Source organism: Rhinoderma darwinii, chromosome 6, assembly GCF_050947455.1.
Source record: "Rhinoderma darwinii isolate aRhiDar2 chromosome 6, aRhiDar2.hap1, whole genome shotgun sequence".
In the NCBI taxonomy this organism is placed as follows: Eukaryota; Metazoa; Chordata; class Amphibia; order Anura; family Rhinodermatidae; genus Rhinoderma; species Rhinoderma darwinii.
The window spans coordinates 133,377,341-133,397,174 of NC_134692.1; the positions used below are offsets into that span (position 1 = coordinate 133,377,341).

At 44.1% G+C, this 19,834-nt stretch overlaps 1 protein-coding gene across 1 annotated transcript; it reads right to left on the reverse strand.

The window, feature by feature from the left end:
- Positions 1-667: 667 nt before the first annotated feature.
- Positions 668-19,168, reverse strand: RAB40C (RAB40C, member RAS oncogene family). Its single transcript, XM_075830425.1, has 7 exons — positions 18,958-19,168; positions 14,857-15,169; positions 9,028-9,088; positions 8,827-8,887; positions 7,821-7,898; positions 6,885-7,107; positions 668-6,757 (listed from the first exon to the last, which is right to left on the reverse strand). The coding sequence occupies exons 2-7, from the start codon at positions 14,996-14,998 to the stop codon at positions 6,462-6,464; spliced, it is 861 nt and encodes a 286-aa protein (XP_075686540.1). The 5' UTR covers positions 14,999-15,169; positions 18,958-19,168; the 3' UTR covers positions 668-6,461.
- Positions 19,169-19,834: the final 666 nt, after the last annotated feature.

The following is a 19,834-nucleotide window of genomic DNA, read 5'->3' on the forward strand; positions in this document are numbered from 1 at the left end:
TCTCCCCTATTTAAAGGAACATTGTAGGCAAAACTCATGCATCGACCTGGGGGCGGAGCATGACACAGGGAATTTTATAGTATCACATAAGGGGAGGTTTTGTAAAACCACTGGCATGGAAAAGTGAAGCAATTGACCATACACAGCGCAATGATCGGGAACAAGCATTCATAGGACCGATTATTGTCCTGTGTAAATGGGCCTTAATGGGTAACTAAACTTTCAGAAAGCTTCTGACATGTCAATCTGTGGGGGTTTGAGCACGGAGACCCCCACCGAGTGCTAAAATGAAGCGGCAGAAGCGATCGGGTGAGCGCTGAGCCGCTTGGTTCCTGATTGGCGTTTCATGGAAAGCCGAGGGAACGGTGTACGGACTCAATAGAAAGTCTACGAGCCCATACACCAACTGCTTGGCTTTCCGAAAAAAGCCGATCAGAAACCACCCGAGCACTTCTGCCACTTTGTTTCAGCTATCAGTGGTGGCCTCAGTGCTCAGACCCCCACCAATCAAAACTTCTGACATATGACTTTGACATGTCAGAAGTTTTCTAAAAGTTTAGTTACCCTTAAAGCCTCCGCCATTGTAACAAATGTTTTTTTTTTTTTTATACAAGTCATATCTATTTGCAATAGCAAAACTAGAAACATTGAAGAAACGGACACCAGCTTTATTTTACAGAGGAATTTTAATTTAAAAAAATAAAATAAAATTCAGATTTTCACAGTTGGATCATTCGGCCCTATACCACACATGGGTCCAGAGCAGGAATGCTAGATTGGCATGGAGCAGCAGTGACTATAGATTGCTGGAATAAGAAACAATTGTCCGAGCTCAAATTCTCTTTCCAGCCCGTCATTTGAGCTTTTACGAATATTCTACTCGAGACAGAGACCAGAGGTAGGGAATGTGCAATATATTTGGCTCTCCAGGAGTTGTGGCACTACACGTCCCAGAATCCCATGCCAGGCGTACGTCTGGTGAGGCATGCTGGACAAGTAGATGTACATGAAATGGAAAGCAATAGGTTGCCCAAGTCCGATATGAATGATGTATAAATATCTGCTCAAACGCTAAGAAATCAGAGAGAACTAACCAAGGGAAACAAAATAAGAGCGAAGGAACGTCAACTCAAGGGCTGCAGCGTCTTAAAGGGCCAGTAAACCCAATATCCACAGCCTCTGATATCAGACAGAGATATGGATGTAAATGTATGTGGAAATATGCGAGACTTTATGGACTTTCCATCCCATTGAGAAAAACTACATTTAAGCCTCTCATCATTCTTCACATTGAAATAAATAGCAAGTGGAGATCAGGAGGACCTTGGACTTACAGTTGGTTTACCAGAACAATAATTTTTGTAGACCACCATCTTCTGCACCCTATAAACCAAAACATAATAGAGCTCCAACACCACGAAGAAAAGAAAATTGGTTATCGGCGGCTTCTGCCATCAGATTATATGGAGGAAGGGGATGGTGGCCTCGAAATAAACATGGATGCAAAGGGTACAAAGTCAAGACAGAACGGACAATTCCAGCCTAAGCAAATAGACCTATAGCAGGGAGTGCGATCCTGCACTAAACCAATGGGGTCTATTCAGTCATTAGAAAATCGCAGCAAAGAAAGTTGATTTGACCGCACTGTGTGAATAGACTCTGTGTTTTAAAACTTACTCCGGTCCAGCTTTAGCACTTATCAAAATACTGAAAAAATGAGAACCAAAAAAAACCCAACAAACCCACATGACCGCAGGAATAGATTCTCTGAGAGATGGAATAATAAATGAATGTTAAATCTGATGCACAAGGACAGAATCGAGGTTATTATGAAGAGGAAACGAAGCCAGTGAGAGCATTTTATGCAATTGTATGAGAAAATGCTACAAGATTAGAGAAACAAGGCTGCTTCCTTGCAAAAACAGCACCACTCTTGACCGTAGGCAGTAACTGGTATTGCAGCTCAAATCAATAGAGCTGAGCTGCAATGTCAGATGCATACAAATCGACAAAAGTTGCGCCATTTCTGGAAGAAATAAGCCTTGTTTTTTTTAAATCTTATTCAACCCCTTTAAATGGTTCCAAAATATACAAGGATTAATGTATTGTGTCTTTAAAAGGGAAAGTCCACTGTAAACACCTAGGACCTAGCACAGAGCCCCCAAGATCTGATCTCCGGTTACCACAGCTAAGGACGAGGCTGCGTTTATTTAATAGTCATCGCGGTGTTTGATGTCTCTGTACATAACACGAATACCAATGTGTGCAGCTCATCTGGAGAGCTGGGTACACTGGCACAACTATGTAAAAAACACAGCCGCAGCCCCCCAAGATCTGCTCACAGGGACCATGTTGAGAAGCCAATGATCTCATATCTATGGGGTCTCCCCGACTGTTACCTGTAATAGAAAACAGCCATTGGATTGGTTGGATTATTACTTATATTCTTTTGCTTGCCCCGTAAAGCGTCCCCAAGAGGTGTCTGGCAGCTGCTGATCTCTCCCATACAAATAAGCCAGTTCAGCTGAGCTAGATACATGATACCTAAGGACACTTCAGGTGCCAAGCGTATATTGCTATTACTGTAAAAAAAATATAATTGAAAAATAAAGTGACTTCCCCTTTAAGACATGAATTACAAAATCAGGTGAATGTGTATTTGAATACAATATGGAACATATCAGATCAGTTTTTATACCAACAACATTCCACCTACCGCTACAATACGCCTATGCCGGGAAGAGAACGGCAGCAGATATTTTGTATAGTTATGGGTCTTAAAGAGCAACGCCAGTCACGTAGCAAATGGTATAATACACACTGGGAGTTGTAGTTTTGCAACAGCTGGAGAGGTGAAGTTGTCAATTGCTCTGCCTAATTTTTTTGCCGCTACCCAGAAGTTTAGGTCCAAAACTTTACAGTAGAGCCCATGACATGCTTATTACATATTGGGCCTCATACATATAAATGGCTTTTAAGTGTCGGTGTTGCCTATAGCAACCAGATTCCATCTTTATTTACCCAAAGCATTTGAAGTCATCTAATTGGCTGCTATGGAAAAAAATGACACCTTTACTTAGACCCTTTCTAGGCCACAGATATACATATATATATTATTTTTTACCTGTCTGGAGTTGCCCTTTTAATTTCAAACGCCCCCCTACAAACAATGGAGACAGTCCATATCAGTTTGATTGTTTGAAACTACCCCGGAGGTTACCAATTCTTAACCCCTTAGATGCCACAGTCGCTATTGACCCGCAACATCTAAGGGGTTAAACGGTCGGGATCACAGTGAGCTCCCCTCCCGACCATTACAGCAGAGTGTCAGCTGTAGTATAAAGTGAACACACGCCGGTCGGTGATGGTGCAGGGTCAGCTTCTTAGCCCTCGCCATCACCGTCATGTAGTTCTGTTGCAATGTGCCATGTCGCCAAGGGGTTAATGACTCATGCTGTACAAGATGGCTGCCTCCAGCACTTGGCGCAGACTGTCTCGCTTTAATAACTTACAGTTCATTTATCCATCACGGACAACAATTTCATTCCCGTCCTGAGTCAAAGAAAGAAAAGGGTTAATAAACCCAGAATCATTTTCTAATGAGAACTTTAAACATTGGATTTTGGTTTATAAAAAAACGACTGTGCACAAACTCTGGGAAGTAAAAAGGAAAACCTGGCGTGGGAATTGGGGCTGATGGACTGGGGGGGGGGGGGGGACGGGGACGGGGGGACAGTGGATTTTATAGCCCGGTGACGCCCGATTTCTCAGCAATACTGGCGGCATTCTGCCAGCGATTTGCTTCATAGACAGACATCAGGGGTACTGAACGATTGAATGGACAGGGGAGGAAAATTCGGTTAAGGGAACACGTGAATGAGAACATGTATAGACCTGGGTCATATGGCGACTCCTGTCCTACAACGCGACTAGCACGCAATTTTTTTTTCTCCTCCTAGAAATGAAAATTTATGCAACTTCCTAATACAGTTTTGGGCAGATTTATTAAGACTGGTTTCTCACACGTCAGACAAAAGAGAAATGGCGTAAAATGCGCCCAATTTATTAAGAGGTGCACACCCCATAATAAAGCTGGCGTATTTTTAGCTGAATTGACATCTACACGTGCTATGAGCAGGTGTAGATTTGCACTATACATTAATTTCTAGCGTCGTTTATAGTAAATCTGTCAGATGTCTGGTGACCCCACCCACTCCCATCTAACCACACCCACTTTAAAAAGGTTACTAAAGTGAAAAGTCACAAACTTTAGCGGAAATTTGGCGTGCGCCAAAATCTGTGACTTTTGCCGCCAGAAAACTGTGCTAAACCATTTAATAAATTCCCCCTTGATGTTTCAATTTCCCACTTATTTTATTTTTTTTATGAGCTCTGTTTGTGATCAGTGAATGGCAAAATTATTGTTTACACCCAGAGGCTAAAAACAGCCTTTATCATGTCCCGCAGCTGCAGCAGTGTCAGTAGGACACAAGCCGGATAGTTTTTTTTTTTTGGCTTCTGAATATAAACAAGTATGTTCCTATTCACTGACAGCAAGCAGAGATTTTTTTTAAATGGTGAAGAATCGAAACACTAGAAATTGCAGTACTTACTATACAAAGAACTTTCTTTACTACCAGGATAACCCCGTCTAATGGTAAATTGTGCTGCTATCACATGGGGACGGCAGAAATTCTATTGACTTGGGGTGAAATGAATGAAGGAATGCAAAAATCACATGCATTGGGTCAATCACTCCTTTGCCTGTGACCATCATCTGATTTCCTAAGGCCACACATGGTGATGTGTCTACAATACCGGATCATAATGTCCTGCTGCGATCCTGTATAGTTGTTCTCACGCGTCTATGAAAAATAATTAGAACGCTACAGGATCAGATTACAAACCTTAGGAGGACCGCTCCCCTCTTCTGACATATCAGTTATAGCAAACACTTGCATTCCACGTGAAATTATTCTGGAACATCTTTTCTTAAAAATCCTGGTAGTGCCGTCCCTCTGTTATTCCTCCTGGAAATGCACGAATAAACTAACTAACGTGTTACTCTCCCCTTGTCAGTGGGGCAAGTCCTTTTACACACTGACACTGTACGATTAGTGCGGACTGCGTATGGACCTACCCCTATTCACAACGAACTAACGCCCCCTGTAGATTTATTCATACATTACCTCGAGGAGTAACAGAGGGACAGTACAATACAGAGCCCTAAGGTTCAGTTCACACAGATTTTTGGTGCCGATTGGGACACGGAAACTACGTCTGAATCAGTGCCAGAAAACGGCCGAAATCGCCCCTCTGACTTCCCATTGAAATCAATAGGAAGCAGAGAAAACCTGCAGCACTAGTTTGAGCGGTTTAATTGCCCAAAAAAAAAAAAAAAAAAAGTTAAAAACATCGCTGCCAGTTTAAAATCGTTCAATTCTGGACCGACTTTTTTTAGGTCCTGTTCACATTAGTTTTTCGACAGGCATAAAAAAAACGGACTAAATTTTTTTCAGGAATTTTGAGGCAGATTTTTTATGTCCATCAAAAAACTCCATGTGAACAGCACCTAAAAAAAAAAGTCGCTCCAGAATTCTATCAATGACAAATATTTACTATTTCAAAAACAAATATTTACTAAAACAGACATATTAGCCGAGGCAACAGGTCCCCTTTAAAGCCAGACCGCACAGGATCCGTGTCATCATTCATACGAACCCCTGAATTATCCCTCCGTATTGTCCAAATGTGCTTCACAATGGAAAGCTGTGTGTAATATTAATGAAGGCGGAAGTCCAACTTGGTGGTGAACATTTGTTTCATTGCTTCTAGAGAAGGTCCTTATCCAAAAATACTGAGGTAGAATGAATAATTTCCTATTTTTTAGGTCCCAAAGACAGGTACAACGGGGCCCAGCTGACATATTGTGCTCGATATCACTATATACACCCCCCCTGATAACATGGAGTCTATAACATTGCGTGACTGGTTAATGTGGGACACCCCAAATTCATAGCATGGATAGTAAAGAGGTTTCACAAGTCCTGTCCCTGCCACAAGGATATGTAAAAATATTATGTACAGCATGAGTTATATCAGGCATTATATTTATAAAAAAAAGTGAGGTGCCAGTTATTATATACTTATTTATAAATAAAAGGGAGGAAAAAGGGGGTTCCTTTAGCACAGTGCACGCTCTGCCGCTCTCAGGGGATGCAGGTCCATCATGCAGTGATTAACCCTCGGAGAGAAAACAAAGACAGGAAGGGTTAAGTGGTGACTGAGCCACAGATGAATGACCTCTTCTTGGGTCATCTACTCCAGACACTTCACAAACCGGGCACCCAAGTCCATGCTGATGCCAACTGCAGACTCTTCCGGTCACATCAACTGGCTCTTCATTGACGTCGTAGGGTTTTATTGCCATTAGCAGCCTCACGTTCTCCAGATCCCCATGGCTATGAAATCTTACAGTTGCTTCTTGAGCAGTTCTGAGGGGGGCTCTGGGGTGGCCGAATAGACTTTGAGCGTTTCAGGCTGTTGCCTTTGCTTCCCCCACCGCTGCCGGCTGCTCCACCGCTGCCGCCAGCTACAGAGTAGGATCGTCCATGCATCATCACAGCATTCATGCCATTGGCCATTGAAAAGGATTTGAGGTGGCTTTTGATGGCCACTGGAAGGGGAAGTTTATCGATGAGATGTACAGGGGTGCAGGAGACAATTGCCCGGCAACACAAATCCTGCAAGCTGAATACTAATGGAGAGAAGAGAAAGTCGAGTGAGAAACCAAAAAGCTCCTTCACCATTTTGACCCACCAATTACTCTGGTTCTTGTACAACTCAAGCCGTCTCCACCGCCGCTCTCCCCAGGCAACACTCACCCCTGTTTGGCCTCCAGATCTTCTCCATGCCGTGCCTCATCAGCACTATCCGGGACAATTCAGTGAAGGACTCGGTCACGTTGAAGTTACAGAGTGGGCTGACCTCAAAAAACGTCATTCCGTTCTTCTCTGCATAGGCCCGCGCCTGCTCAGTGGGCACTTGCCTTTTAAAGGCCAAGTGGAGTCTATTCCCCACCAATATTCGGGGGACTCCTGGGGCATGCTGTGGAACAAAAGGTGGGATTTATGAAAATGATAAAAAATACAATTTATATCCGGAGATACTCTTGTCACGGCTGTGGGCTGAGGGTGCATGTTTATTTCTGTGGGGCAATAAGCCTATGACAGACCTTTTACAGCAGTTTATCTTCCGCGGGAATAAACGATCGAGTATTTAGGAGACGGTTTGGAGGCCGCCATACAAATGAGATTGAAATAAGTCGTCCGAACATGCCAATCAAGAGTATGACCGGCTTTACATTTATTCCTGCAATTCCCAAATGGCTCCTCTACTGCAGTGCCACAGGTTGTCCTTCACCTTGATGTTTTTCCAGGTCACAAAATTGATGGCTAACCCAAAATGTGATTGTGAAGCCCCACAGATTACACGAATTATAAGCCAACAGTGTTAAAATCAAGAAATCCTCCATTCAGGAACGTTCCCATTTAAATGAGCACTTATACATGCAAATGTTTATACTCAAACCCCAAAAAAATATATATTAATAAATACATTTAAAAAAAAAAAAAAACATTCGCAGGAAGGATTTAAACCCTGAGGCACCTCCTGGTTTAGGTTACTGTTTTTGTTTTTTTTAATATGTTCTGTTGTCCCGATATCCAAAACACGTCCACGAGATGACACAGATTCAATAATAATATCACCCTGGACATAAAAATAATCCATTCATTCCCATCAGGGAAACCATGCAGTACCTCATCGATCTCTTTGATCCAGCGGTCTATTCCATCGAAGGACCATCGATTGGTGATGTCATAAACCAAGAGGATACCCTGCAATAAGAGACAGAGGGGTTGTCAGATTGGGAAGGAGTGCATCTCTCCAGTGTATGATCTGATAAAAATAATGTACCATTCAGGTGTAATATTTGGGCTGTAGTGATACCCATGTTGAATGCATTGTAGTCCCAATCTATAGTGGTAGAGGAGTGTTCTAGGGAAACTAGTTTTGGAATTGTTCCTGTTCCATAAAAGGGTTTTTTTGCACCATGAATATTTATGCTGCACCCTCAGGATATGCTATAAATGTACAATAGATGCGGGTCCCAGCTTAGGGACCAGCACCGCCCTCTAGATACCGTCCGTACCTTGTTCCGCTCCCTGCCACTGTCTGACCAACTTATCAACTCCCATAGAAGCAAATAGGAGTTACGGAAACTGCATAGCAAAGTGAGCTCCGCTGTTTCTGGTACATGGGAGTAGCGGAAACAGCATAGCTTGCAGCGCTATGCTGTTTCCGTAACTCCCAATAACTTCTATGGGATTTACAAAAACCACATTGTCTGACAAGTTGGGCTGTGGCCGGAGAGCAGGACAAGAAAGAATGGGGGTCAGGGGGGCCCCCATTATAGAGATAGGTGCGGGTTCCGGAGGTGGAACCCACATCTATTGGTCATTTACGGCATATCCTGTGGAAATACCATAAATGTCCAAGATGGGAAATTACCTCCTCTCCCGACCTGCACTGGTGTGGACCTCTCCGTATTATTGGGGCGGTCTAACATGACATGAATAGGCTGAGAGTAAACATATGTACTGCAATCCTCCACCATTTGTATCAGTTTAGATATGTGCCAAGTGCTCTGAAGCATGGGTAAGGACAACTCTCATCATCTAAGTTGCCTCCACCTTCTCAGCACAGTTACCAGATGTCAGTAGCACGCTAAACACGAACCATGAAGAGTTTATTATTAGGTTTTACCTGAGCTCCTCTGGAGTAAGAACGAAAAATGGTGCAAAACCTTCCCTGGCCGGATGTGTCCCTGTCAAGAAAAGCATCAACATGTCATCCATACGTTACAGGAGCAGTGTCTTATGAATATTTTGGTAGTGTCATATTAATCATTTTGGCTTTTCTATTACAGAATCTAAGACACTCTGGCCACTCGTCATCTGGTCTTACCAGAGCTCAAGCTTCACCCGTCGGCCATCGAGGAGGATAGTAGTCGTTTTGTAGTCAATACCTGAAAAATAAAAATAAAGACATCAGGGTGGAAAGTTCTCTTTGCAGTTGAACACACGAAATGTTGTGCGGTTTAAAGCGGCTCTAGAAAAGAGCAAAATGTTATCCTAGGGGCTGGAATTTGGAGGTGATGTGACCCTCATCATTACCAGCGCTGCATCAGTGCCTGCAATCTATGGTGCCAAAGAAATGAGATCCTATAAATCGTGGATCCGGTCCCCCATCGCCTCCATATTCAGCAGCCCTCGGGTTACGGCCAGAATTACTCCCTGGATTTTCATTATATGTTAATTATTGATAAACCCAATCTAAGAGATGAAGGGCTCATGAAAGGCAAACCGTTTCCAGCTATTAATAAACGTGGGGCTCTCCTGCCGTCCGTCATGTCAGTGCGGTTTGCTTTCCTACATTACGGTCATCATCAATTATTTAAAGAGTACAAACAGTTCAGAGAGCTGACGGGCGGCGTTACAAAATAACCCAAAACAAACACTGATGGATGCGGCTGAGCTCACAATGTATCAGCTGCCGGATAATGACATGTACGAGTATGGAGGGATACAACACCTAAGGCTACGTTCACACTGCGCTCCAGCCTTCTGGCAGAGGTATACAATCGGCAAGATGTCTGACATATGCCACTGTAGAGGCAAATACTGGATTAGATCATTTTTATTTGTTACCAATGCTAAATAAAGCTGCAAAATTCACATCAAGTTCGATATACGTTCTATAGGCATCAAGGTTAAAAGAAAAAAAAAAAAAATTTTTTACTATGAGGTTATACGGCTTTTGTGTGATGCCTCTATATAGAAAAGCAGTCGACTGCTTTCCTATACAGAAAAAAAGCCAAACACCTGTATACTGACATAGCAGCTGGACACTTCTGGCCTCCGTCCTGTGAACGGGGCCTATGAATAAGCTTCACGTACGTAGTTGGAACAGAGCCTAAATATTGGTGGAGGTAAATAATTATAAAATAAATACACTATGACTCGGGACTAGATAATATCTTTTAGAGGTCAATATGGGAAGTTATAAGACAATATTCCACCATTAAAAGGGAGGTCTGGTATAGAGAACCCATTTTAATAAACCCTATTAGGTAATTTTGAGTTAAAGGGAGGTCCAAAGACGGTTTCTCGATCTGGAGGACCAAACATTTTCATGCATTAAACCGACGACGAATTGATTTCAATAAGAACTATGTAATGCTTAATTTCACCTGTGGTGGCGCTGCAGAGGGATCAAACACGAACACTGTTCCGCTACAGAACAAAGCGGGACAGGGCTCAAACAAGGAGCTATTTTCCAGCTCATTGTTTGAGAGGCCGTTTGGTGTGTTCAATTGTGCACAACTTTATTAGTGGCTTGAACATATAATCATGTAAAGGAGCCCGTCCCTTTAGCCCCTCGACGGCCGCCCGGCGGGCCGTGCAGGTCCCCAGTCAAAGAATGTCGCTGTAGAAAAGGCATAGGAGCGCTACTGAAGTTAGAGTAGCCTTTTGAGTACAGCTGGGATTGAAAAAAAACGTAGACCCCCGCCCAGCTGTTTAACCCTTTGATCGCCGTGGTCCGTGACCTCTGCATTATCAACAGAGACTCCCCTGTTCGATCGAGTCACCAGAAACCCGGTGACACAACCGGACACGGGGGGGTGGGGGTGGGGGGGGGGTCGGCGACTCTGCAGTCACAGCCCGTAAAACAAGGCCTCAAATAGCCATATCAATGGAAAAAGATAAAATGTTAATGGCAAAATTTGCACCTAAGTGATATTAGTATAATCCGCGTTTTACCTTTTCCTTTGACACCAGCGCACAATGGATGATCTGGAGCATGAACGTTTATTACGGGAGGCACTGGGGCCCAAGAGATTTCCCAGCTTTATATGACTGTCCAAACCTAACAGTGTAAACCCCCATCACTTCAGTTGTTGGCTTACAGGGCCCTTCAACTATCTGACACCTCCATAAACACGCACGATTGGACAATCAATGGTTATTTAATCAGGGACATGGGATAAGTAGCTGCCCGACACACCTGGCGCCGCTTATCTCAGAGTGAACAAAGGAATACATTTTTCCAATCCTTTTGCCTCTTGACAGCAGAGATCGTAAATATGAGATTACTGGCACGAAACTTGATTAAAAAGCTGTGGCCAGAACTAGAGGAGCGTTAGACAGACATCGGTCCTCTCCCCTCCATTATTCTAGACGGCTCCAGCAGTTTTTTGTCCTTTTTATCAGCAGTGGTGGTTACAAAGCCTTTGCATCGCTGGACTTGTTCCAGAACATTCAGCGCTTCACATGTGAATAAATGATGCATTTCCTTTTGATTAATTTATGTATTTTTTTTCTGCATTTTATCATTTTTTAATGTGCAAAAACAAGTATGAATTCTGAGTCAAAGCCCATTAGAAATACTAAGTTATGTATAAAACCAGCAGCAAATCTGGAACATTTTCAATCGTGACCTGTTAAATTTCATACGATTTTTCTCATGGATTTCGGCGCATTTTCTGCGTCTAAATCCACGAGAAATCTGCTTACAAAAATCGGCTTCCATTGATTTTAATGGGAAATCCGCAAGGCAGTTCAAACCATGTGAAATTCCCTCAGGCGGATTAGCCATATTGATGTCCGGACAGTAAAAACCTGCACGTGTTACAAGCGTTTTTTTCTCACAGATTTGCCCCTATGCATTGCTAAGGTTAAATATGGATCCTGCAGCGCATCAAACTGGAAACCAGTGTGTCAAAAATCTGCGGGCACGCGCGCGTGGATCTCGGATGTCCAGTGAAATCCGCGCCGGATTTTTCTGCCTCCCTTATAAGATTGTGAACATAGACTAAGGACGAGTGGCCCTACTCCCCTGCCCGTAACCAGAAGGATCTGTTACAATTATGCACCACTAGTCTGCCATTCAGGAGTCTGGGAAAGCAGAGTGGCAACCTCCTCTGGGAGCTGAAACGGTGCTAAACAGATAGTGCTGAACAAGAGAGGACGACACAGGACTCGGCAGATAAGTTTGCTATAGGTGTCCGTTCTTTCCAGAATTTGGGCACAATTCTATTCTAAGTAATGCAGAAATAATATCCGAACGTCCTTGAACGCGCCCCCCCCCCACCCCCACGTTATGATCCATCATCTACGCTGCTTTGCTCTCCAAGTCATTTCCCAGAAGCCATTAGGGGTAGAACCAGTATTTCCAATCATGCAAATGGATTTTCCTGCAGATCCCCGTGAGTAATACCATCCTCCAAATAATGGGGAAAGAAGATCTCAGCTGGTGGAAAACGTGGCTGCTGCTGCGACGCTACAGAGTATAAAAGTTTATTAACCATTTGCGTCCCGATACGAACACCAGCTATTTATACGGGCAGTGGCTTCTCGTACTTCTAGTGTGCAGGACACTCCGAGGACAGACGTGACTAACAGAAAGGCGACTGCCATTTCCTATTTTTAACAACCTGCAATCTGTGTCTTTTTATACCTGTGTGCGCAGCTATTGTCATGAACACGCCATTGGGTGTGATCCGGCCCCGTGAACAAATGATTTGTGGCTTTCTGACTGCATTGGAAAAAAAACCTGGTCTGACTCATGTCCCGGGGGGAACCTCATGTGAGTTTAGAAAAATACAAAAAAGGGTGGAGAGGAATTTAATTTTTAGGGAGAACATGGGAAAGTTACTGAGCAAATAGTTGTTATTCACCGACATGTGACAATAACATGAACGATCTGAAATAGGAAGCACCACCATGTCCTGAAGGTCTGATCATGGTAAAGCAGAGAGAGAAGGAATGTGGTGAAGGCTGGCATTACAAGATAGCGTTGCAGGATGCCAATCATTGCTTCTACCTGTTACCTTCATTCAAGGGGACTGGCAGTTTTTATTTGGGGGGGGGGGGGGTAGACGTTGTCGCACATGCCACTACGTGATCAGTAGCTTGTAGTGCCTGAGCAGAAATAGTGCCACAGCTCTGAATTGATGCCACCAGTGTGTAGAGTATATATGATACCCTCTGGTTATGACAATGCTGGTGATGTTCACAAGCTACATAACCTACGTTGGGTGGCACATCATATACCGCAGGGGTGATATTTGGTTCCAATCATGTAATTAATTCCAGCCCTGATGCAGGTCCCCCAATATTATAGACATACATGCTGATGCAATGCTCGTGTAAGTTGCCGCCTGTATGAGTGAAGACGTGCCAGCCACCAGCCATTAATTCAACAGAGAACTGGTGAGGACACAAGTGACTTGTAGGAGAGCTGGAACCATGGATCCAAGGGAGACGACGTAAAGGAAATCTCTCCAGGTTCCTACTGACGCGTTTCACTACAAACCGTTATCTCGGTGGCGCATGTGAATACCAAGGATCTCCTAATACCCGGTATGCAAAAAGGCAACCGCATGTCACTGGTAGAAGAGATTTGTCGTCCAGTTATCTGCTCGAGCGCATCTGCATTCACGGGAGGAAAAAAAAATAATACATTTTTGCCAACTTAATCCTCTGTTAAAGGACCCTGTTCATACATCCCGCTCACAAATCAGTAAAAGTCATGAAAGCAAAGAGACAAGTTTATAACAACTTCACGTAATCGATTGTTCCCTGTTATCAGCCATTTCAGGCTGGGGGAGATTCAATCCTTCGTCAGGACGGTAATCCCTGCCCCCATTCATCACAATATCTATGTTTTCCCAGAATCTTATACATATGTAGGTCAATAACAGCAGCTTGACTTATACGACGCTGCACTTTTATTAGTCCTTCATTTACATTTAGCGGCCATTTAAATGCATTTTCCAGAAATAATATATATTAAGCTTGTTGAAAAGAGAATGGTATGTGCTCATGCTACATGGACGGGGTCTATGCAGAGGCGCGGCTCCCAGGACTCGAATTATGGCGGGATATAGATTATAAAGTCCAAGAATAAACGTACTCAACTTTATTTATATAAACCCCAACACAGATGGCGGTCACTTTAACATAAGCCAAGGGCTCTCAGACCCTAAAGGTTTGTTAGCACACAAGCTCTGGATGGGGAGAAGTTTTGTAGAACTAAAAAAAGCCATCATTGAATAACAAAGAAATCAATAAACAAAAGTAACAATTACATGAAAGTGGCGACTACACGTCTGAGGGCGGTCAGTGGGGGCAGGGCTGATAAACTGGTTGGATTAGAGTCAGAGATACGGAGGCAGGGTCAGAATCCGATCTGAGAATCCAAACGGCCGATGGCTCAAAGTCTCTCAGAACAAGGGAACTATTCGTAGGATGTAAACCTAGAGAGAATATTTAATTTTTACAATTAGAAATCATTGCGGATTCGAATAAACCAGGGAGGGTCAATCTGAGCTCAGGCAAAAAAAAAAAAATGTCCTGCCGAACGTTCTCAGTCCCAAAATTACCCACCACGTTTCCACGGGCCGAAGGGTGAACAAATAATCGCAAATTCAGTACGGGATCAGGAAAGTCTTTCCCAAAAGCAAGTGATAAGAAGGGATCCAATCCGGTCCTTTTCTCGAATATACGACTCCTACACATTGCTGTAATATTAGTAGAACGACCCAGCGTTATGCAGGAACCACAATAATTTCAACAGGACGGTGCAAAGAAAAAGCTGCTTTGTTCAATGGGAGTCCCAACGTTACAAAGACCATAAAACAATAAGTGATGGATTATCCTAGTTATTTGCCATAACTTACTATAGTGACTCTACCCGTGTCCAAATCGAAAACGATACAATGAGGACTCTTACCGTTACTATAGGAGTAAGGGGACTCTGATGCTCCGTCCTGCAGACTCTCCAAGATCTCTCCCTTTCCGACATCGCTGTCTCCCACCAGCAGGAATTTCAGCAGGTAGTCGTAGCTCTTCACAGGGCTGCCTTGAGTGCCCATCCTCCCCTCTCAGGAGGCAAACGCCATGTCAGGCTCTTCAGAATTGTCCGCTACCAGGTGCCTTCAATCCAAGATGTCCGGGCAAGGTTTCTAAGGACTGCAGATGGGTTTGTGTGCGCTTCGCTACTGCCTCATTGAAATATTCCTGAGAGACAGGGTGGGGAAGGAATCCTGGAAAACAGAAAACAAAAACTTTTAATAAATAGCCAGCGGCAAAAATAGCAACCCACATAGAAGAAACAGAAGTACAAGTATAGGAATATACTAAATGACAGATTAGGAGATCGATCCATAGCAGATCGATCCATAGCAGATCGATCCATAGCAGATCGATCCATAGCAGATCGATCCATAGCAGATCGATCCATAGCAGATCGATCCAAACAGGCGCATACACGTAATTAAACCATGTACTCATACCTCAGTATACAGATCAGGACCCTCAACACAACACGTCCTCACATCTGTTCCTGTGTTAGTGATCGTTCCGTTTAAGTATTTACCATTATTTTATGAGCCACCGATACCTTTGCCAGTCGGATAATTTTTCCCTTGTCCATCCTCCTCCCCCGGTTATAGAGCATAAAAGCCTATTCTTTCCATCGGTTGGCATTATACTGAAGGGAAGGGTATGGATGCTTCCTCCAATGGGCGACTAGCAGGGCTACAGCCACTCCTTGGCAGGGGAGCGGATTACGGAACTATTTGCATGAAGAGCAAAACACAGGCAGATGGCTCTGCATCTTAACCCTCGCATGGCTGCTACAACCAGGCCCGGGCTGTACAAACCAGTACAACACCAACCTCTCCAGCCCTGATGGAGTTAACCCATTGACAGCAAAAAAAAATAAAACACATGCAGTAAGCTTTCACGATATAAAAAAAAACTTGAGCAGATTCAAACCCCATAAGACTAGGAGTCAATCGATGGACACTCATTATAATTCACGCCTGTGTTTCAGTGTATGGAAGGAAGAGGAGGGGGGTATAATCATGCCGCCTGCTGGGAGGGGACACAACCCACCTGCCTCCCCGACCCAAGACAAAGCAAACATAAAATATACAAGGGAAACAGCCACAAAGAGCTGGGTCAAAACCAGTAACGTGATCAATCATATTACACATGTCCGTCCACTACATTGGATGATCCGGATTAGACACTTTGTTAGATTCTATCAGAAATAATGCATTATTACCCCATATTGTTCCCATAGATATCAGCTGGACCACAACAATCTGGAGAACAGTGGTGCCCAGTCCCTGGTGACATGCCCGTACAGTCACTCTCTATTACAGTCAAAGGATATCTCCCTATAACTAACTTTTATACAGCATTACCGCTACTTCAGAAACATTGGGGGTCCCCTGTGGTCAGACTTATGGCGTATCAATACGGTGGGAAAACCAAATTAAACACCTTCATAGTCAGGCCGCGAGCTACAAGAGTATATTGTAAGGACGCATGTACATGTAACCACACAACACGCAGAACCAGCTCTGCTACAACCAATCACTTTCCATTGCAAGCGTGCCATGACAGATTATCAGATTTTATAATCTGCATTTAACAGATGGATATGAGTGGGGGAGGGGGTGGTCAGCATACGGCTTGTACTGCAGATGGAGCAGTGCTTCACCGGGCATATGGACATGGATACTGTATCTGTCAAACAATAGTTTGGAAACAAAGACTCTCAGTCATCTTGTGCTGCTAATATAGTGTTTTGACAACAATGATGACGCATCCACATGATGTCCCTTAACGCGCCAGAAACATTAGGCAGTTGTCAACGAGCCCCAACAGGGTCCACTGACAATCTAATGTGTAAAGGGGCATCCCGGCTGTCCCGACGTCTGGAGTAGATACTGCACTATTTACATGTCCCAGGATGAAAACAAGCATTGTGTACAATGGACAATTCTTTTGTTATCCTGAGATAAGCGGCGCCACCTGTGTCTGGGGCCATTTATCTCCCTGTTAAAATAACACTAAAATCAAAGTCAAACTCCATGTTAATAAAGGTATTGGGGAGGATGGCTCCAGGCAGAGTATTGCACATCTAAGGGCAACATTAATACAAAGTCAATAGTGTGACCTGCAGCGAAAGGGAACTGACATTTAAGGTCCGAGAAACAAGTAAAACTTACAGAAATAGTGTGAGACTACCGTGATGCGGCCGCAATCATTTTCTACGGCACAACAAATGGTTGATTTTTTGCCACAGTCCCAAGGTCACTTACAAAAAAAAATTTCGGCATAGAAAATCACTGAAGAAGATTTCAGGTTTTATGTAAATAAACAGTCATCGAAGAGTGAAAAGTTCTGCAACTTTCTGATATATTTTTGTTTTAAGTCCTCTCCATTTATAAGATCTCTGCTTGCAGTCAAACAGAAATATTCTTGTGTGCAATCCAGAGACTGAAACCTTTCCTGAACATTCTCTGCTAATACATCTGCACGGGCACCTGTAAGAGCAGGACCAGTAAATGTAAACTAGAATGACAAAGTATATCGCAAAGTTCAACAACTTTTCTTCGAACAAGAATTATGTTTTATTAAAAATCGGGAAACCCCAAAAAGGATAGTCTGCTTTAGTTAACACCTTTCATATTTGCCGTTAGGAAATATTCATTTAATAGAGGGGCAGCCACTCAGGACACCCTACTATTAGGCCTCACGCACACGACCGTAAGGGATTTTACTGTCCGCAAATACGGATCTGACGGCTACACATCCGTAGCCATCTGCAATTGTGGAAAAGAACAGGAGATGTTGTACAGATTGCGGTTCATTTCTACGGCATGGACACCCATCCCTAAATATACGGAAAGGTGTCCGTGGCCAATAGAAATGAATGGGTCTGCAATTTCATCCGTAATTACTGTTGAATACTGCGGTCGTGTGCCAGAGTAGAGGGCCGATGCTAAGGGCGGTAATGGATCCAAACCATGTGCAAGATACCGCCGACCTCTCAAATGAAATGGGCATCACCTAAGGCACTTACTGACGGTTTCCGCTGGCAATAACAGTAGATCACAGGGGGGGGGGGGGGGTGAGTCCTTGCTGGAGGAACCTCAATACAGGTAGTGGTTGCCAAAAAATGGAAAATCCCATTAAATAGCTGTAAACAAAGAGATCATTAAGATGCCCCGGCAGCGCGTACCTCTGGGGAAACAATGGATTGGGCAGGTTAAAACCCAACATCGCAAACCCGTGTTTTCCCCAGAGGGAGAGGAAGTTGGGGTACAGTAGAGCTGTCAGCGGGATCCTCCATATAATATGTAACACGTATGTGCAGCTATGGGCTGGGGGATACACAAGCAGACATACAACATATTACATTGGGTTGTACAATTTAAAGGGGTTGCGCGCCCTGCCCTGTCTGTCTTGTCTGCAAGGAGCGGCTCGGGAGGCCTTTGAGCGACTACGTATTACGTGGTTACCCAATGACTTCAATGCGCACCATACTAATACTGCATTTGCCCAAATTGTGGACGTGCCAGCAGATCGCACCGGTGATAATAAGGATATGCCTGTAACCAAACTGAGCGCCACACTGCAACTTTATCATCCCATAGAAGTCAATGGAGAGGACTGATGGATCGGGTGTTGGGCAGCAAAGAAAAAGTTGCCGGATCACATCGTGAATCAATGCAAAGCTATGAGATGCGATGAGACTAATCAGTATGTGCTGGGACTTATAGTTCTTCACCAGTGATCTGCAACTTGTGGCTCCACAGCTGTTGTAGAACTACAACCCCCAGCAAGACATGACAAGGCATGTTGGGAGTTGTAGTTCCACAGGAACTGATGAGCCACAGGTTGCAGATCACTGCTCTCCACTAACTAGAAAGATGCAGGCTAAGGTTATAGCTCCCTACTGCAACATAGGTAGACAGTTATGGAATAGGAAGCGTAAAGATGCCGGATGCTGCATGAAGTAACAGGCGGAACTCACCAACTAGTCACCCGGGCAAGAGGCCTGGCACCTGGGACAAAACCTACGCGAGTCTCGGGCTGCGACCTCCTCTCGGCTCACACGTTCTTCAGGACTAAGACTTGTCTATGAGGAAATGAGCGTGTTCAGAGTGCGGCGTAGCTACAGGGACAACCGGGCCCAGCTCACCAGCCAAAGCTTCAGCGCTCCAATCTGCCTTCTACTCTGTACACTGCGCATGCGCCGCATGACGCCAGTAGACGTCACCAAAGAGATTGACTCCTCGTTTTGGAGCTCCACCCTGACAGCGGTGAGGATTTGCAAACAGCGCTACCTCATGGAAGGCAGGAAAATGACAGGGTCTATTGGAGCCCGGAGCAGTGCATGCTCACCGCTGACTTGTCAGACACGCCCTTTGTGCGCCGTGTTCACATAGGGTAGATTTTAATGCGCTTTTCCCCCCCAAAACCAGGATTCCCCCCAAAAAAAGGAGTCTTTTATTTATACAATTCCTTCTGCTTTTGGCTTAAAAACAAAAAAAAAAGCTACATTAGGTTATATTTTAGGTTCAGTTCACACAAGAGTTTTTTTTGTGCTGATTTCAATGCGGAAACTGCGTCGGAATCAGTGCTAAAAAAAACCAGCCCAAACCACCCCACCCCTCGATTTCAATGGGAGGCAGAGGCGTTTTTTTCCCCAGGCGGCTTTTGGCCACTCGCAGAAAAAAAAAGCAGCATGCACTTTCTTTGAGCGGCTTCCGCCTCTGACCTCCCATTGAAATCAATGGGGGGTAGAAATTGCTTGTTTCTGAGCGGTTTTGAACCTTTTTTGTCTTCCCATGGTACTTGCATTATATTAAACGACCGAGGGCAAAAAGCTCAAAAAAATATTGTTAATA